Source organism: Rhinoderma darwinii, chromosome 4 (genome assembly GCF_050947455.1).
Source record: "Rhinoderma darwinii isolate aRhiDar2 chromosome 4, aRhiDar2.hap1, whole genome shotgun sequence".
NCBI lineage: Eukaryota > Metazoa > Chordata > Amphibia > Anura > Rhinodermatidae > Rhinoderma > Rhinoderma darwinii.
The window spans coordinates 323,080,656-323,102,485 of record NC_134690.1 but is presented as its reverse complement, the minus strand read 5'-3'; the positions used below and the strand labels follow the sequence as shown (position 1 = coordinate 323,102,485).

Below are 21,830 nucleotides of genomic sequence, written 5' to 3'. Positions count from 1 at the left end.
AGACTGCATGTAATGGATTTGCCTGACACAGCTTCTTTGTCGACGCCCGTGGTTAATCAGCCTGCATCTGTGCCTAGGTCTGTTAGAGTGACTCGATCTGCTACCACTCAGGTTGGGAGGCTGAGGAGTGGGAGAACCTATCACAGCCTAGCCAGACGGAGCTAGCTCCCGCCCTCTGACTATTTATACCTTCATTTCCTGCTCCTCCTTTGCCTGTGATTCTTTCCTGTTTCCTGGCTCTGCTGCTCCTGCTATGATTATTGACCTTGCTTCATTTTGACCCTGGCTTTACTGACTACGCTCCTGCTCTGCGTTTGGTACCTCGTACACTCCTAGTTTGACTCGGCTCATTCACTACTCCTGTTGCTCACGATGTTGCCGTAGGCAACTGCCCCATTTCCCTTAGCTTCTGTGTACCGTTGTCTATTTGTCTGTCGTACACATATTGAGCGTAGGGACCGTCGCTCAGTTGTACGCCGTCGCCTAGGACGGGCCGTGCAAGTAGGCAGGGACTGAGTGGCGGGTAGATTATGGCTCACATGTCTTTCTCCCTACCCCGTCATTACACTGCAGGCATGGGATTTGATAAAATAACTAAACAAGTAATACTAACCTAGTAAATCCCGCAGCACTGACGCTCCGGTGGTCTCCACCCACCTGTTTTACTTTACAGCTTTCTCTAATATCATGTCCCCCCTCAATCTGAAATTAAATCTTTCAAAAACTGAATTTGTTGTGTTTCCACCATCTACTAACTTACCTAAACCTGAAGTCTCCATCTCAGTCTGTGGCACTACCATAACTTCTAGGCAGCACGCTCGCTGTCTTGGGGTTATGTTTAACTTAGATTTTTCTTTTACTCCCTACAGGTATATTGAATCCCTTACATGCTCCTGTCACCTGCACCCCATAAACTTCTCACAAAAATGACCTTTCCTCACTGTGGAAACAGCCAAAACTCTTACTGTCGCACAGATTCTTTCGCACCTTGACTACTGTAACTCATTACTAATCGGTCTTTCCTTCACCAAACTCTCCCCTCTCCAACCTATCCTGAATACAGCATCTTTCTGGTTGAACATTCTATTTTTCCCCTATTGCATTCCCTGTCCTACCCCTGTACACCCTTCCCTACTTAAGTCCGTCCTGCCCTCCTTCCTGTGCCTGATCATTGTTGTCTCTTCCCATGTTCGTTTAACAAATGGGCCCTTAGTTGTATCCCATTCCCAGTGTTCCCATATCCTGCTTCCCGTATCCTGTATCCAGTAACTGTGTTTGTTCCTGTGCTGAAGTCTAAGTGTTGGTGTCATCTGCCACATCTGGTGTCTTCTGCCACGTCCTGTGTCGTCTACCACGTCTGATGTCATCTGCCACTTCCTGTGTCATCTGCCACGTCCAGTGACATCTGCTACGTCCAGTATCAGCTGCCACCCCAAGCATCATCGGTGCCACGAATCATCTGTGCCACGAATCATCTGTGCCAAAGCATTTGCTACACCTCGTGTCTGTCTAATCACAAGAATTACCTGTATCAGAGTCCAGATTTTCATTGACTGTTGTTTGGTCAGCTGCCCCTTCGCTACGGCAGAGCGGCCTAGTGGGTCCACATACCCCAGGTTCGTGACACTACTCCAGACAATCAGATTTATTCCAAACATCCACAGTTTTAAGCGTGTCCTAAAAACCACATCTTTTTTAGGGGAGACTATCACATCCCATAGTTTGACTCCTCTCCCTTTTAACATCTTATCTACTTTGTTCCTCAGATCCCAATCTCTTCATTTAGCAATATATTTTACAATCCATGCACCCAATTACACTTCATATTTCTGTCTGCACTTATACTGACTGGGTGACTGGCTCATGCAGCTGAATGTGTTTTCCCCAATTTTGTACAAAAGATGGCTGGACCACAGAACTGTAAATATCAAGCTCTCGGGTCACCTCCATATCCTCGTAGATTGTAAGCTCTGCGAGCAAGGTCCCCAATCTTGTTTGAATTGTGAATTACTTTTTACTCTGTTGTTGGATTTTGTTCCCTCTGAATTGTAAAGTGCTGCGAATTATGTTGGCACTATATGGCCTTGTTTACAGTGCAGATTTGCTGCAAATTTTGCATATATTTTTTAAGGCAAAACTAGGAACGGAACCTAAACAGAAGAAATATATAATGAAAAGCCTTATAGGTCTTTTCATTTGGATCTAATTCTGCTGTTGTACAAAAAAATCTGCATTCAAAATCTGCCGCAAATCTGCACTGTGTAAACAAGGCCTGTAAATAAAAATTATTAGTAGTATTAGTAGTAAAAATGAGAAAAACATGATATACTAGTTAGATGTCGGTATTATTCATGAATTCAGCTATATTATTAGAAGACCATTTAAACTTATGATAGCTTTCACTTTTTTGCACAGCTTTCTATGCGTTACTTCATAAATATATCAGATGTATTACAATGAGAACTGTGATAACTTCATCCCAGCAACCACATTAATATCGTATTTATCAGAGCCCATACACCCACACAGATTGTAACCTATGCCAGCAAGGATCATTTGTGTTTGAAGTTCTGTTAATATGTTCCAAGCGAATCAAGCTTTACTTAGTCAAACTGTGATCAGATGTCAATACCGCATAGTCCATTTCCTCCCTCCTGATTAAAGAGGGTCTCCTCATTAAGAACAGTATCCATTATTATGGCTACAACACACGCTGCTTATTTCATCCATTCTTTGGAATTTATGGATCCTCCATTGATTTTCTTCCCTTTTAATGAAAGGTTCCAGGCACCTCTTGTCACTTGAAATGGTTTCAGTGGCTACAAACGCACGTTAGACGCCAGTGGGTTCTTCTCTCATCAGATGGACTTTAACAAGCAACCTGAGATATGTCACTGTTCATTCATCTCTTGAGAGGCAGCCCAGGAATCATTGGAAGTGCAGGAGAAAAGTGAAAATGGAAAAAGCTATGGAATTAGATTTCCTCCCGGTACCTGAAAACCACAGAAGTAATCATTGGTAAGAAGCACCTGGGGACAGGAAAAACAATTTATGCTTTTATATAATACACTACATATCTATACATAACGGGATATGTATATATATATATATATATATATATATATATATATATATATATACATATATATATATATATATATACATATATATATATATATATATACATATATATATATATATATATATATACATACACACATATGGTGAAACATATATATATTGTGTATTGACTTTGGCAAAAACCACATTGAAAAACCGTGGTTATTTGTGGTAAAACGGTGTGTGGTTTCCCCGATTAGGATACTGCCGTTCTGCGTAAGGGGTATCCTTATTGATTAAAAAGATGTCCCCTTAATTATTTATGATGTCTAGTCCATGATGCCATCCAATTTTCCTGGGCCTCAAGTATGACATTTTTTTTTTTTTTGGGAATTTATTGGATAACAAGCAATCTGTTAATACTAAGATCCTACACACACACACACACACACACACACACACACCATTACCGAACACTTTTTCAACGCTGCAGATTGTTTGTAATGTCCAACCAAGATCTCAGTTTTGGGCGTAAAGTTTTACAGGCCGTTGTTCCTACCTACAATATCTATGTTTCTCCTCCTGGTGGTAGGTTTTTTCCCTCCCTGCACTGTAAATTTTTGAAAAGAATAATAAAAAATATTTTTTGGGCATGCATAATATCATGTCTCTCAGTTATTAACTGTTAATAGTGAGTAGGAGAGGGAATTTCAACTGATTCCTGTTGTTTCCTGTCCTTTTGAAGACAGAGAAACCCTCCTGGTGGTGCGGTCGTGGAGGTTACAGGGGAATCAAATTACCGGTAAGTAATCAGCATTTTTTTATGCAATATTTTGAGCCAAATACAGGGGTACATACAAAAGAGCAGAGTTTTTCCATTATACTTTTCCTTATTTTTGGATTCACTCCTGGTTTTGGCTTAAAAAATGCCACAAAAACTTTTCGTTCAGATAAACATTGCTTCTACGGGAGAATAGCACTGTAACAAGATGTTGCACAGAGGTACCACAAGGCACCACCTCGCTACGCTCTGCCGTGTGCAGGTAGCCTTCTGGACATTCTAGAATTCCACTTTGGACGACACTCCAAAGATATTGCATTTGTGATCAATTATCCTGACACCAGTGCAGATTCTGTATAAAGAGTCAGACATATCAAAAATAATTGGGCTGTTTCTCAGATGTAATGAGCCACGACACAAACTTATTTCTCCGCTCTTTATTTGAACATATGTTTAGACACATACAATATATGTGGTGATGCTCTGCAGGTAGTGCATTAAAGTGATTGCTGAGGGCAAAGGTGTGGTGCAGTGCAGCAATAAACAAGGAGGAGGTAGGGAGCTTCAATTATCTGGGTAAATCTCCTGTTTAACATGTCTCCAGTGTTCTGCCAAACAATATTCTACCTATGATCCATCATATCGACGAGGTATATATGTGAGTATAGTATGCACGAAAAGGTTCATTAGGACACATGTGCATACATTTGCATATATAAATAGATTTCCTCTTTGATGGTGGGCATCAAGACATGGATGGCATCGTCTGCCTCAAAGTGTTAATGTGGTGCTATTAACTTTCCTAGGACTGCTTACTTTAGGGACTGAAAGACAGAGCAGCCTTGTTTAGAGCCTTGTTCTGCATGAAGCGAGCACACTGCTTTGATTGCTGAGTCTGAAGGTTATGTAACAAGAAGAAGAGTACATTAGTTCCTCTCGCCTCTAAAACCAATGACTAGCTAGTGACAGTTCTAGCCCAGGAGCATTGAGCTGAAGGAGGGCTGCAGTCCCTCCACTCTTCTCACATGCACCTCCAGCTGAGACAGAGCTGTCCTCACAGGCGCACCTTAAACCGCACTGAAGTGACCTGTGGTGGTGAGTTGACCCCTCATTACTATGTTCTTAAGACTCCATTCATTTTACGTTCCTTCACATCTTTATTGACTTGTATTATTTTATGCTGGTTGATTATGGTGTAAGTTTGTAAGCCAAATGCTTTCTATTGTAAATAGTGTGTGTGTGTGTGTGTGTGTGTGTGTATGTATGTGTATATATATATATATATATATATATATATATATATATATATACACATATATATACATATCTCTTACACAGTCTTTAGTTGTGTTTTGTTATTTTATTTCTACCCAGTCACGGATATTGGTTGTTACAGAATGTTCTTTGGATAAATACCACTGCACAGCTGGGTTAGTTTTTGCACGCATGCCAAACTACCGAGGATTTTCTCTGAACTGCATGCATTGTCTCCTCGCCTGTCTGCTTTCTTCCTTTGGGCTGCATTTCGAAAAGGGAGATGATACAATTAACCCTAATTCTGTATGTATGTATGTTGAATCTATAATAAAGATGTGCATAGCTGCCCCGTTATGAATTTAGAATATTTTTTTTAATTATTATTATTATTATTATTATTATTATTATTATTATTATTATTATTATTATGTCCTTGTAGTTAATGTCTGATTCTTATCCAGTTAAGCACTTTGACTTTGTGAAAGGAAGGATATAGGTTTTTGAAGCATTTTGGAAGTAGGGAGTAAGGAAACTTAATGTCCAGTTATGTGTTGAGGAAAAAATAAAACTTGATCATTAATGAACTGACCCTAGACACCTATGGAACTCTATATACGTGACATTACAATATATGTATTTTGTTTTTCATTAGTCAGTGCAAACATTTTAGTATTGTTTCTATGTTATTGATATTCATTTCGTAGTGTACAACTTGAAAAATGCCTGCTACAAATATAAGTGTATTCTTCTTTCAACATAATAGTTATTAAAAGATTTTTGGAGAATAATATATATGAATTTATTAGGGAATTGCCTAAAAACCAATTTCATAATTACCGTTATTATCAAAATCAATCCCTTCGGCTATAGGCGCATTTCAATCATGAATTACAGGGACCTTCAAATCCCTATCACATCACTGCAGACACAGATTATTTTTGACATCCTGAACTGCCATAAACTGCTGATGGAATCATAGGGAAAAGTCAGATAACTTGATTATATTGAGGAATTGCCATTCAAGCTCGAGTGACATTCTGGTCGGTTCACCTATGGTAACCTTGCCCTTTAAATGCTTCAAAATATATGCATGTATGACAAACAGTAGCCTGCAGTTAGACAGCAGTAAGAGGCTTTAACTCGGGAAGATGAAAAAGACATAGTGAGAAGATAATGAAAGAGATGTGAAATGAGTAGGGTGCATATTAAATATGCATGCGCTATTAAAAAAAGACTAACAAAAGAAATGTGTAAACAAAATCCTATCATGGTTTGTCTTCTGCTCATTATATCTGATAAGAATAAACACACAAACAAATATTTCAATGCTTCCGTTTATTTATTTATTTCATACATTTTCATTTATATATGTATTTTTTCTGTATTAAACATATATGATCCATACCCTCTGTTCAAAATCTATCAAGTATTGAGCAGTCTACATATCAGTAATGTTGGATCGGATAGCTGAGCACATATCGTCACGGCCACGGTCACGGACCGCGACCTTCCCTTACCTGCCTCTTGCAGATCTTCCTCTTCCTGCCGGCGTCTTCCTCCCCAGAGACGTCGGCACATGCGCCCGCTCTGTACCGTAGTGATCACTAGAGGTCGCACGCTGGTTCCTGGCCTTAAAGGGCCAGCGCGCGCACATGTAAATAATTATTCCCTGATCACCCTGAACTATAAAAAGGGCCCTGCCCTTCTGATCCTTGCCTGAGCATTGTTAGTTAATCCCATGTTGTTCTTTGCAAATGGTCCCTTAGTGTTATCCTGTTTCCGTTGTTTCCCGTGTCCTGCTACCTGTATCCTGTATTCCGTGCTGTGTTATTGTTCCTGAGCCTGTTTAGTGATTGGAGTCGTGTCCGGCTACACCCGTTCACACCCGCCACGTCTGGCGCAACCAACTGCACCCATTGTCATCTGCCGCGTCTGGCGCAACCTACTGCATCTGTTGTTTACCACGTCTGTCGCAACCTGCTGCACCTTCCACCATCCGTGCCACAGCCCCTGCCACCATCTGGACTATTTCAGGTACCCATGTGCTACAAACTTGTATAGACTCTTGCATAGACTGTGACTTGGCCAGCTGCCTCTTCGCTACGGCGGAGCGGCCTAGTCCACATACCCCAGGATCATGACAGTACACGGTTCATTTTAGGCTACAAGCTCGTCTCTTCCCCTCTGAGGAGGCCAAAGTAGCGTTTATCATCTCCCTCTTTGCTGGCAAGGCCCTCGCATGGGCGAATCCCATCTTGGAACAACAAGGACCTGTATCCTCGGACCTAGCCTTGTTCCTGCAGTCTTTCTGTGCCGTGTTCGAGGAGCCAGGCCGAACATTTTCTGCCGCAGCCACTCTGCTAACCTTCAAGCAAGAGGGTTCCACAGTAGGAGAGTATGCTATCTCCTTCCGTACCCTGGCAGCAGAGTTGGCATGGAACAATGAGACATTGGTTGCGACCTTTTGGCAGGGACTGTCCTCGCACATCAAGGACGAGCTTGGATGCCCTCATCCTGTTGGCCACTTGGGTTGACATGAGGATCCAGGAGCGCACTCAGGTTCGACAGAAGAGCCGGTGTCACAGACCAGCACCCTCGGCCCATAGACCACTATTGCCTTCCCCTAGTGCGCTACCTGAAGAACCTATGCAGGTAGACAGAGTCTGGTTGTCCGAACAAGAGAAACAGCGCAGATGCTCCTGGAAGTTATGTCTGTATTGTGGCCTTAAGGGTAATATTGTGCGCCAATGCCCACAGAAACCAGGAAACTCCAGCACCTAGGGTTGATTGGAGAAGCAACTCTAGGTGGCACGTCTCCAAAAGTCAAAACCTCTTCCAAACTATTGGTTCCTGTGGCCATTATCTCTGGAGAGACATCACATTCCTCCTCTGCCTATCTTGACTCCGGAGCAGCTGCAAATTTCATCCAGCAGGATCTAGTGGAACGCTTACATCTACCCACAGTTCTTATGGAGACCTCGGGCTCTTGCTTCTGTGAATGGTCTACCATTGCCCAATTCAATTATGTTCATCACAGAACCATTGACACTACAAGTCGGAGCTCTTCACTCTGAACAGATCGCCTTCCTTGTATTACCTAAAGCTATCAACCCTATTCTGCTGGGTCTGCCATGGCTTCGCCTACACGCTCCGGTTCTCGACTGTAGTTCCGGAGAAGTTCTCCAATGGGGTCCCAGATACCATATCCAGTGCCTGTCACAGGTTCGCCTTCTTTTGCCCCCACTGCCTCAGTCACTCTCCGATCTGCCATCTCATTACACTAGTTTTGCGGACGTTTTCAGTAAAAGGGAAGCAGAGACTCTTCCTCCTCATCGCATCTACGACTGCACGGTGGATTTACTCTCTGACGCTTCACCACCTCGAGGGCGCATTTACCCTCTTTACCTGCCAGAGTCCCAAGCCATGGCCGCCTATGTTAAAAAGAATCTCGAAAGAGGGTTCATTCAAAAGTCTTCCTCCGTGGCTGGAGCCGGATTCTTCTTTGTAAAAAAGGAGGACAGATCTCTTCGGCAATGTATCGACTACCGAGGCTGGAATTGCAGCTCCATGGACGACTTCGAGGGACAGGCAAAGGAACTTACAACCAGATTGAAGGATAGAGGTTTCCCTAAGGGAGTAATCAGAAAGGCCTATGTGGGAGCGAGAGATGCGGACAGGCAGAGTCTTCTTGTTCCTAGACAACGAAGGGAAGAGAGCGTTACGAGACTTATAGGCACTTATGATTCTAAACAATGTGAAATTATGCAGATCCTGAAGAGATATTGGCGTATTCTTAGTACTGATGCAGATTTGATAGATCAGATTACGCAATAGCCTTCAGTCACATTCCGGAGAGGGAAAAACATCAGGGACAGAGTTATGCATAGTTGTTTTGACCCCATTGCACCTAAAGGAACATGGCTGGACAGACAAATACCAGGCACACACAGATGTGGCAGGTGCAAGGCTTGTGATTTTATTCAAAAAGGTGACAAGTTTAGGAGTGTCGTTACGCAATTGGAATATGACATGCGTGATTTTGTCAATTGTAAAACAGCAGGGGTGGTATATCTGATAACATGTCCATGTCCACTGAATTATGTGGGAAAAACGGTGCGGCAGTTTCGGCGCCGGATCAGAGAACATGTTGGCGATATTGCAAATTCTAGAGATACTCCTATATCCAAACATGTACACGCTACACATCAGGGTCGTGCAGAATGTCTTAAATTTCAAGCAATTGAACTCATTAGGCCTCCCAAACGGGGAGGTGACTGGGATAACCTCATACTACGAAAGGAAGCCCAGTGGATCTATAGATTGGCGTGCACACAACCAGGGGGTTTAAATGAGCAGACAAATTATGCATGTTTTATTTGAACATTCATTTAAACATGCATTTCCATGGCCAGTTTTCCCTTCAGGATAGCAAGAGACCCACATGGTCGTCATGACAGGTGGTCTCTTAATTATCAATGATCATCATGTGGGCAGTCTGGCTATGGTTCCTTATTCAGTAGATGTTCCAATGACACCTTGTAGTGGGGTAGACATTCATTTATCTACACAATATGTATTATCAGTGTAGTTGTTTTATCAATGGCAGTCCAGCTGCGGGTTTTGAGCTGATCCGCAACACTTACCCAAATTCTTAAATATCGATATACTCCTTCTTTGCAGTGGTGAGTTCCCGGCAGCATGGGCGACTCTATTGTGGCCTCTACTGCACCTGCGCGTTCGGCTTTTGATGCGGTCGATGTTGGTTCCTGGCTGTCAGCTGATGGCCGGGAGTCACATGGACAGGTGTCACGAATTCGATTGGTGAGTGTGTTTGGCTGTTTCGATTGGCGGTGCCGAGGACAGGGGGAGGAGTCAGATGCTTTAAATAACTCAGAGTCCCAGAATGAAGCATGCCGCTGACATCTATGCGAGCATGCTTCCGTGGAGTACAGCAGAATACCTGCTGCTGAACTAAATATCGCTGGCATCCCTGGCCAGAGTGACCAAGCTACAGACCCCTGATGATGAGTATTGAAACGCGTTGGGTCGGTTGTGAATAGGAATTTTTTAGCATTGGGAACACTAGCATTGTTTGTATACCTCAACACTAGGAGCTTCTGGTGCGGTTATCACAGACTCTAGTGTGAATTAGGGTCAAGACTATTGTTATGCCCATTTTTCAAATGCTGATTCCGTATTGATATTCTTGTTGAACACTGAGCTATAGTAGGTTCACAATTGAATTAGAACTCAGCGTTTATTATTTAATACGTTTTTATACACACGGTGGGGCTTTTTCACAGTGGTGATTGTACCCCTGTTTTTAGAGAGTTATAAATAAATGTTATATTTTACTCATATATCACACCAGTGAATCCTTTAAAATTGTTAGGTTGTGGGAGCACAATTGAATGTATCTTTGAAATACAGTGAATTCTGTACCAAATTACTGTTATAAATAAGTATCCCCTGCCGCTCATCTCAGAACTTTATGATAGAATCCGTGGGGCCAAGTTATTCACAAAACTGGACCTATGCGGAGCATATAACTTGATCCGTATCCGCAGAGGAGACGAATGGAAAACAGCATTTAATACACGAGACGGCCATTATGAATACCTTGTGATGCCCTTTGGCGTGTGTAACGCTCCAGCTGTGTTCCAGGAATTTGTAAATTAAATTTTCCATGATCTGCTGTATGTCTGCGTAGTGATCTGTCTGGACAACATCCCGATTTACTCACCAGATTTAATGACGCTTTGGAGGCACGTTCGCCAATTCTGTCGCAGTTAAGGGAGAACCGCCTATACGTTAAAATTGAAGAGTGTGTATTCGAGAGATGCTCTCTGCCCTTCCTGGGCTACATCGTGTCCGACCGTGACCTCAAGATTGACCCAGAGAAGATGAGATCCGTCTTGGAGTGGCTACGTCCACAGGGCCTTAGGTCCATACAAAGATTTCTGTGATTCATGAACTTCTATCGGCAGTTTATCCCGAACTTCTCATCTCTGACTGCCCCAGTCTCAGCTCTCACCAAGAAGGGGTAGCGAACGCCAAGGTTTGGTCTCCAGAAGCAGAATCAGCATTTACTAAGTTCAAGAGCGCTTTCACTTCAGCATCTGTTCTTCATCACCCTGATGCTTTCGGCAGTTCCTTCTGGAAGTGAACGCATCTTCCGTTGGTACTGGAGCACTACTAGGTCAAAAGAACTCTAAGGGTAAGATGGTGGCTTGTGGATTCTTCTCGAAATTGTCCTCTCTGGCAGAGCGCAACTACTTCATCGGGGAACGGGAGTTGTTGGCCTTCAAGTTGGCATTAGAGGAAAGGAGACACTTGCTGGAAGGCACGGCCCACACTATTACCATTTATATGGGTCACAAGAACCTTACATACTTACAGTCAGCACAACGAATACATCCTCGCCAAGCCAAGTGGTCGTTGTTCTACGCTAGATTTCAATTCCTGCTTCACTTCCGTCCTGCTGATAAGAATGTGAAGGCTGACGCCCTGTCCCGAACATTTGACGCTAATGACTCTGAAGAGATTCCCCAATATATTATAGACCTGTCTAGGATTATTGTCGCTAGCCCGTTGCAAATTAGAGACATTCCTCTTCGAAAGACTTTTGTCCGCCTTACGGACAGGAGTGGAATTCTCCACTGGGGACACAGCTCTAAATTGGCGGGGCACTCTGGTGTTCGAAACACTCAGGACTTCATAGCCCGTCAGTATTGGTGGCCCACGCTGCCTAAGGATGTCTTGGACTATGTCTCTTCATGTACGAACTGTGCCTTGAACAAGTCTTCCCGATCCAAACCTGCTGGTCTGCTCCTTCCCCTGCCCATTCCTGATGCCCCTTGGCAGCATATAGCTTTGGACTTTATCACTGACCTTCCCCCCCTAGGCTGGATGTACTACAATCTGGGTAGTAGTGGATCTTTCTCCAAGATGGCACATTTTATTCCACTGACTGGTCTCCTCGCCTGGCAAGCCTGTTTATTTTGCACATCTTCTAGCTACACGGACTCCCTCTACATATTATCTCGGACCAGGGTGCACTGTTTACATCAAAGTTCTGGAGAGCCCTGTGCAACCTGCTGCACGTTAAAGTTAACTTCTCTTCTGCCTACCACCCTCAGTCCAATGGTCAAGTGGAGAGATCAATCAAATTTTAGAGAATTATCTTTGCCACTTTGTTTCCACCCAACACGACAATTGGGAGCAACTCCTGCCTTGGGCGGAATTCTCACACAACAACCACACAAGTGAGTCTACCGCCTCATCTCCCTTCTACATTGTGTACAGCCAGCATCCTTGAGTTCCTCTACCTATGCCAGCCATGACTCAAGTACCGGCAGCTAACTCTTCATTTGGCTTTTTTGTTCACATTTGGTAGCAAACTAAGGCTGCGATTCTCCAAGCACTGGACCGCATGAAAAAGCATGCCGATAAAAGAAGGAAAATTCCCCCTCAATTCTCTCCTGGAGTCAAGGTCTGGCTGTCCTCGAAAAACATTCGACTCAAGATGCCTTCTCACAAGTTCGCTCCTAGGTTCCTCGGTCCTTTCGAGGTCCTACAGTATATCAACCCGGTATCCTATAAACTTTGGTTGCCTCATACTCTGAAGATTCCCAACTCGTTACATGTGTCCCTCCTTAAACCCGTGGTCCTGATCCGATACAGTAAAGCTCCTAGGTCTGCAGTTGCTCCCAGTAGTTCTTCTGAGGTATTCGAGGTGAAGGAGATTCTGGACTGCAAGAGGGTAAGAGGAAGGACTTTCTATTTGGTGGACTGGAGAGGGTTTGGTCCTGAGGAGAGATCCTGGGAGCCAGAGGAAAGTCTCAATGACCCTACCCTCATTAAAAAATTCCTCTCCCTCTCTCTGGACCCAAAAAATGGGGGAGTAAGGGGGGGGTACTGTTACGACCTTCACTTACCTGCCTCCCGCAGATCTTCCTCTTCCTGCCAGCATCTACCTCCCCAGAGGCGTTGGCACATGCGCCCGCTCTGTCCCGTAGTGATCAATTGCGCAGGCAAGCTGGTTCCCGGCCTTAAAGGGCCAGTATGCACATGTGTAAATTAATTATTCCCTGATCACCCTGAGCTATAAAAAGAGCCCTGCCCTTCTGATCTTTGCCTGAGCGTTGTTAGTTAATCCCATGTTAATCTTTACAAATGGTCCCTTAGTGTTATCCTGTTCCTGTTGTTTCCCATGCCCTGCTACCTGTATCCCATGCTGTGTTATTGTTTCTGAGCCGGTTTAGCGATTGGAGTCGTGTCCGGCTACACCCGTTGTCATCTGCCACATCTGGCGCAACCTACTGCACCCGATGTCCTCTGCCGCGTCTCACGCAACTTACTGCACCTGCTACCACATCTGGCACAACCTGCTGCATCTACAACCATCCGTGCCAGAGCCCCTGTCACCGTCTGGACTATTTCAGGTACCCTTGTGCTACAAACTTGTATAGACTCTTGCATAGACTGTGACTTGGCCAGCTGCCTCTCCGCTATGCGATCGTGACACATATATGGCACTGGTATCCTGTTATAGCAGGTTTGATACTTTGGTGACTTTGGTAGGAAGTTATTTACAGTGAGTGAGAACACTGGAAATAGTCAAATATGTGTTGTTGTTTCTGGTTCTCCTATTAATTTCTATGAAAAGTGGATGTGCAAGTACAGTCAACACTTCAGCTGAGAATGGGAACTTAGGATCCCTTGTTCTTGTTAACTGTGGAGGCTCCAGGGTTCTTATGTGTTTTTGGCTTTTTCTGGTGCTCCTATCCATTTCTATGTAAACACGGGCAACACTCTAGCCAGGAATGGGGTCTTAGGCCCGCTCTTTCTTGTTAATGGTGAAGGTTCCAGAGGTCAGACCTCCACCTATCATACTTTTATGACCGGGTTACAAAAAGCAAAAAATTGTCACTGTGGAAGAACTCCTAACTGTGCAGTTGAGAATAATTTAGATGTCCTTTTATAAGCTTTGTACTGTAGTTTTAGAGACCCTTCAATATTACCTGCAGCCCAGTAACACATGAACATCCAAAGAGTCTGAGTAAGGGTCCTTTTAAATTTGTAAAACCTCCTGCCAATTGATGATATGGCGAGTCATTAATGTTTGACAAACTTGCATTCATATGTAACAATAATCGTATTTGCACTGGCCAAAGATTGCAAACTTTTAATCTATATTATGAAATTCTACACGATAAAAGGCCCACAAAACCTAAAATCTTGCATTCAGTATTCATGTATTAATGAGCCAATCTCCTCTTGCTATTTGAAAAATGGCAACAAGCTGTTGTTGACAGATCTAATATCCATATTTTGCATCTGTTAAGGCGTTTAAAAAAAAACATTTTCCAAATATTATTTTCTAAAATTCTGACATGTAGAGGGTGGTCTCTTATTTGGGACCACCTTCAATTAGCTACAACAGAAACCAGCTACTGAGAACATCTCTGTCTCCAAAGAACATGGCACATCCATGCATTCCATAAACAGCCAATTGCTTTCAATGGGACCATGGGAAGTTCAAAACTTGCTGCCACGTTTGCCTGCACATTGCAGCTTATCTCTTGGAGCCCCATCAACAGGACATAAAGTGATCAGCTTACTTTAAAGAGGCTCTGTCACCACATTATATTATCTCCTACATAATGTGATCGGCGCTGTAATGTAGATAACAGCAGTGGTTTTTTATTTAGAAAAACGATCAATTTTGACCAAGTTATGACCTCTTTTAGATTTATGCTAATGACTTTCTTAATGCCCAACTGGGCGTGTTTTAGCTTTTGACCAAGTGGGCGTTGTGAAGAGAAGTGTATGACGCTGACCAATCAGCGTCATATACTTCTCTCCATTCATGTACTCAGCACATCGTGATCTTGCGAGATCACGATGTGCTGTCACTTACTCACACATTAACTTTACTGAAGTGTCTTGAGAGTGAATAGACATCGCTTCCAGCCAGGACGCGATGTCTATTCACAATCCCGACACTTCGGTAACGTTTGTGTGGGACATAATGACAGCAAGTGTGATCTCGCGAGATCACTATGTGCTGAGTACATGAATGGAGAGAAGTGTATGACGCTGATTGGTCAGCGTCATACACTTCTCTTTACAACGCCCACTTGGTCAAAAGCTAAAAAACACCCATTAGCATAAATTTAAAATAGGTCATAACTTGGTCAAAATGTATAGTTTTTCTAAATAAAAACCACTGCTGTTATCTACATTACAGCACCGATCACATTATGTAGGAGATAGGGCACTTATAATCTGGTGACAGAGCCTCTTTAAAGGGACCCTTCTAACAAAAAGTAATTGCAAAAGTGGACAACCTTTTCAATGCAGGAATACTCAAGGCAAGAATTTGGTATTCATATTTTAATTGATTTAGATATTCATGTTTTAGTGAGGTAATTTACTTGGTATATGAAAGAAAGACAACTAATAATTAGAGCAAAAGCAAAGTCATAATAAGAAGTGTCACTAGCAGATAACCTACATGTTGATGGGACTCTGAAACAAACGGAAACCATAGGTCTCCGTTTGCATCACCATTGATTTCAATGGTGACGGATCCGGTGCCAATGGTTTCTGTTTGTCCCACTTTTCCCAGTCGACTAGCTTTTCATTCCGTCAAAACGATGGAACCCTTGCACAACTGAAACAAACGTAAACCATTGGCACCAGATCAAACCAATGGTAATGCAAACGGAAACCTACGATTTCCGTTTGTTTCAGTCAAGGTCCCATTCTGACGGGAAGCTCCGACGGAACGCCAGAACAGCAACCTGACACAGATGAGAATGAAGCCTAAGATCTATAGAATCTATAATTTATACTAAGTCTTTTCCCACAAAACTATACATCAATCTGCTCAGTTCTTCCTGCACTTTAGCATGCTGCCAGCATTTTGGACATTATTTTCAACGCGACAGGTTCCTTTTAAACACATATTTGTTAAAATTGTTGGTGTTTTTTTTTTTGTAATTTTCCATTTTTCTCTCTAGATAAAAAATAAATAAATACTGAAATCTTGCCACTGAGCCCCACAATAGGCTGACATTTCCGGTTCTGTAGTGATCACTTCAATAGAAGGAAACACCACTTCAATGAAACACCACTATTATAACACCACTATTATAAAGGTCCTTTTACACAGGCCAACATGGGCCGTGAAAACGAGTGACGATCAACAAGACAGCTTGAGGAGCTATGATTGGTTATGCATGGGGACGAGCGATCGTTACTACAACGCTCATCCCCATCCAGACCCATGCATTTCCATCATGTCGGAAGCACATCTAGAGATGTGCTGCCGACAACAATATATATATTGAAATAACTCAGGTGTATGGGCCAGAACACTACCCTATTGTTTATCCGTTAAGGGGCCTACATCGGCTTCCCACTTGGCATGCACTGTCAAGGGGATTTTTTTATGGCAAGAATCAAGAAGATACCTGTATACCACATATATAATACCCTTTGTATCCCCCTGGGAGAGTAGGGTATAGGATTAGAGGCAATAGTGATATTGGCCATTCAAGCCTGCACCTCCAGGGCGTGACGCAGCTGCAAATACTGATAGAACATATGGTGTGGTATATTGAACTCCTCCCGCAGCTATTCAAAGCTCTTGATATGTACGTCAACAATAATATTTATTGCTGCATAAGCGATACGATTAGCGGATGAATGAGCGTTTGCTCGTTCATCCACTGATCGTTGTCCGTTTACACAGGGCAATGATCGGGAACGAGCGTTCATATGAACGCTCATTTGCCCGATCATTGGCCCGTGTAAAAGGGCCTTAAAGCTTGAGGCAGATAACACACGATCTACCATTCACAATTGGTGATGGACACAACTCCCCTCCTCCCCCGCCGTGCACAGTGATCTCAGCACAGGTCACAGAACAAGCTCTCAAAAACTCTCCCATAGAAGTCAATGAGGTGTTTACTGTCTGAGGTTTCCTATGTCTATGTGGCTTCTGTGAAGCAAATGTCTGTATGGCTGTTCACCACTCAGGTGCAGCAGATCAGGTAAGATTGACGCCCCCATAATCATGCGTAGAAAATAGATTTAAATGATACACAATCAGAAAATAAAAAACAGATTCGAAAAAAACAATGGATCAGATTTATTATTATTACTGTCTTAAAATTAAGCCAGGTTAACCGGTTAAGGTTTTCTTCAAGGGGTCTTATCATCTTTTTAGAAAGTCCAGTTTTCTTCTGAACGTTTACCTCCCGCCGCAAAAAATTGCAATGTCGTCAATTTATGTTGCGGATTAAAAATCTGCACTGCAGGTCAATTTATGCCTGTTTTTCAGCTTATTTTGTCCGCAGCATGTGGATCAGATTTGTTCAAGTCTCATCCACTTTGCTGCTACTGTAATACGCTGTGGATTTTCCGCTATGAAATTAGTTGCAGAAAATCCACAGCTAAGCCGCCCCGTGTGCACATACCCTAAATGCACAAATGCTCTAGGTCATCTAGAACAAGAATTCTTTATTGTATCTGTCTGTTCTGGTAGTATAGGCGTTTCCTCATTGGGAGACCCAACTCTATTATCTCCATATGCCCTAACAGAGCATATGATAATGGGTTGTCCAAAAAAGTAAGTGATGGAGTGAAATTAATAGGTTACATATTAAATATTCATAAGCCTGTCTGTTCAAAAACTGGATTCAAAAAGTTTAGAAGATTTGTGAAAACAGAATTATGTTATGGTTTCTGTCCCGCTTAAAAAGATGAAAACATATTTCCAGGCTGCTCTTTATTTCACTGTCTGTTTCTAAATAGAATATTATACCATTTCTATAATTTTATTGAATTTTTTCTTAACACATTTAATGCTTTATTGTTAGTTTTGACATTTTTCGTGCATATAATTACTGATCCTAAACAATACTGAAGACTCGAACTGCCATGGACTGGGTGATATGAAAGGTTCATCATTATAAGATATTTATGTTTGTATTCAGTGAATTATTAACTTTCATTCTCCATCCTCAGGATGCCCTGCGGGAATATGCTCGGTGGATTTTAATGAAAGCAACCTTTTTTGTTTAACTCTTTGACCTGATTTGGGTTTATTCCAATATAATGCACTAAACGTGTCTTATAATATACAGTATATGAGATTGTGCGGGAATGATTATACTCATTTGTGGCCACAAATGCATTACACTACAATGCTAGCACACGTGCCCACCCTATGAGAGCTGCCCTCTATGCTTTCCATTGACATAGAGTACTGTCTCTTGAATGATACTCTTATTTCACCATTATAATTTTCTGTTAAACTAAATATTTAATTGGCTTTATGTGTTGTATGTTATGACATCACTTTACAATGCTCCACAACTGATTTGGAAATTACTGTCATTGCCTGGGGCTGGGCAAGGTGTATTGACATTATAGGCACATAAGGCAAATAGTGCCCCACCAATAAACAAATTGCTCAATTCAGTAGAGTATCCTCCAGTTAGATAAATTTGAGTTGCATGCTGTTGCATTTCCCCATACACAATGGCTACCAGAGTGTCTCCATACACAGTGCCATCCCACTGTGCCTACATACATAGTACCTACCAGAGAGTGTCCCTTATACACAGTTCCTCAGCGGTGCAGATAAAATAAGTGGTGATCAAGTTGATTTGGCTTTGTATTGTGTTTTATACAACAACACTGATCAGTATTCCTATATATAGAAAAGTCCCAAATGCATGTAGAAATGCACAGCCAACTTGAAAGAGTCATGCAGGACAAATAAGGAATTTTGGTTGCAGTAACAAACGTCAATATTTTATTATTTACCATTTAACCCCTTAATGACCAGCCTATTTTAAACCTTAATGACCAAGCCATTTTTTACGTTTTTCCATCGTCGCATTCCAAGAGCTATAACCTTTTTATTTTTGCGTCGACATAGCTGTATAATGTCTTGTTTTTTGCGGGACAAGTTGTATTTTTTAATAGCACCATTTTGGGGGGAAATAGAAAAAAACCTGAAATTTCGCCACTCTTTTTCGCGTCTTAAATCTACGCTGTATACCGTGTGATATAAATAACACAATAACTTTATTCAGCGGGTTGTTACGATTGCAATGATACTAAATTTGTATAGATTTGGTATGTTTTACTACTTTTACACAGTAAAAACGCTTTTTTTTCAAAATTATTTGTTTTTGTGTCTCCATATTTGAAGAGCCGTAACGTTTTTATTTTTTCGCCGATGCGGTTGTGTGAGGGCTTTTTTTTGCGGGACGACTTGTAGTTTTTATTGGTACCATTTTGGAGTAGATGCGACTTTTTGATCACTTTTTATCACATTTTTTTAATGTCAGTATTCACAGAAAACAGCAATTTTTCCATAGTTTTTTATTACATTTTTTACGGCGTTCACCGTGCGGGTTAAATAATGTAATAGATTTATAGTCGGGGTCGTTACGGACGCGGCGATACCAAATATGTGTAACTTTTTAACTTTATTTTGTTTTTTTAATAGTAAAGCATTTTGTAAGGGGAAAAGCAGTTTTTTTCATTTTTTTTCAAATTTTTTTTCAAATTAACTTTATTAAACTTTTTTTTCACTTTTTTACTAGTCCCACTAGGGGACTATAATATGCGATTCTGCGATTGCATTTATAATACACTGCAATACATTGGAGACACAGACACTCAGCGATCGTATCGCTGGGTGTCGGTGGGAGAGAGAGGGATCTCCCTCCCTCTCTCCAAAACCACTCAGATGCGTTGCACGCTATTGTGCACCGCATCTGAGGGGTTAAACGGGGGAGATCGATACTAATATCGATCTCACCTGGCAGAGCAGGGACGCCCCCAGCCCTCAGCTGCCTCTGGCAGCTGAGAGCAGGGAGATTTGACAGCTCCCTGCTCTGTTTACTTATTCCGATGCCGCGACGTAAAAAGTCTATGGCATCGGAATAAGGTCCGTTAGTGACCGACGTAAAAACACGATGGGCCGGTCACTAACGGGTTAAAAAAATGACAAAAAAGAGAGAACACACACACACACACACACACACACACACTAGACACAAAGTGTAGAAGATGGCATAATAACTCCCAGTATGTGAACATGGATAAAGGTAACATCCAATGTATAGAGTAGTACCAAAAAGGTTTAGTAACCAGGCTAAGAATAAGAGCCTAATAAGAGAGAGCAAATACCACAATGCCCACCACACCCGATGCGCGTTTCGCACTTAATGGGGTGGTTTTGCATTAACATACACTACTAATATTTAAATAAGTAATGGACAATCTTCAGGGAGAGTATATTAAATATACAACTGTTACCCATGAAATTGAATTACTATGTTAATAAAGTGACGCTGTTTTCCTTTAACACGCTACAATGGAGTCAGGCAGTCTCCAAAGGAGTAATGTGCACACATTTGGAGACTGCCTGACTCAATTGTAGCATGCTGTAAGTAAACAACGTCACTTCATTAGCATAGCAATTAGATTTTATAGGTAACAGTTGTATATTTAATTTACTCTCCCTGATGATTGGCCCTTACTTATTAAAATATTAGTGTATGTTGATGCCAAACCACCCCCACACGAAGCATTTAGGGCGAAACGCATGTCGGATGTGGTGGACTCCCTGGTATTTGCTCTCTCTTTTTAGGCTTTTATTCTTAGCCTGGTTACTAAACCTCTTTGGTAGTTTTCTATACGTTGGATGTTACCTTTATCCATGTTCCCATACTGGGGGTTATTATGCCATCTTATACAATTTGGGTCTAGGGCATTTAGTGTGTCTTCTAATGTACCATTTCTATATATTGTTCCGTATGTATGAGCTTATCATACTGTTTTACGGTGATCCATTCCTTTGTGTGTTTTTAGTCTGTGTGTTTTCTCTATTTTGTAATTTTTTTTAAATGGTAAATAATTATGTTTTTCACATGAAGCATATGAGGCTATAACACTGAACAGCAAAGACAGTGCACTAGTGCCTATCTCCCATAGGTAGATACTGGTGTGGGTAGCAAATGGGCTAATGCTCTCCTGTAAAGAGCACACATAGGAGTTGAAAGTAAAAAACATAAAGCACCAGCAACCCCAACTTTCGATAGATGGCTATATTTTAAAAAGATTGTCCAGTTTTAGCAAATTATGTGATGTACACACAGGTGCTGGATCATTATAGGACACAGCTCTGAAACACATACAGTAACTGTAACAAGCCATGCACCTGTTTGTCCATCACATGACCATGGACAAAATGTTATCCCCTAGAAGTAAACAATGAATGTTTGTTCCTATTGTACAGAAAGTATATTGCAATATTTTAATTATACAAAAAATAACTTTTATTAGCTTAGTTCCTGATGATCCAATTTATTAAAGGGGTATTCCCAGAAACACATGTATCCCCTATCCACAGGATAATGGAGAAGTGTGTGATCCCTGCATGTCCAACCACTGGAACCACCAGCAATGAGGAGCACCCAAAGTGCTCCATGAGAATGAACCTTTAATATACCATATACAAATTTTCTCTTTCTTATTTTTCCCTTTTTTTTCTCTTCCAACTATACTCCCTCCTATTTTTTTGTTCCCATGGTCATTATCCCCCTCTCTACCCACTCTTTCTCCTCCCCCTCTTTTAATTCTTTCCTAAAACCTAAATGTCTTGTTTTCCAGCTGAATTTCTTATTATTTAAAGAGGCTC

At 41.9% G+C, this 21,830-nt stretch overlaps 1 protein-coding gene across 1 annotated transcript in view; it reads left to right on the top strand.

Annotated features, from left to right (window-relative positions):
* The first annotated feature begins 4,804 nt into the window (after positions 1 to 4,804).
* The window catches only part of ARHGEF33 (Rho guanine nucleotide exchange factor 33), a 154,169-nt gene continuing 137,143 nt past the window's right edge, over positions 4,805 to 21,830 (top strand). The window contains exon 1 of the mRNA XM_075864428.1: positions 4,805 to 4,936. Coding sequence (XP_075720543.1) covers positions 4,867 to 4,936 — 70 coding nt within the window. The 5' untranslated portion in view covers positions 4,805 to 4,866. The remainder of the gene's footprint in view (positions 4,937 to 21,830) is intronic.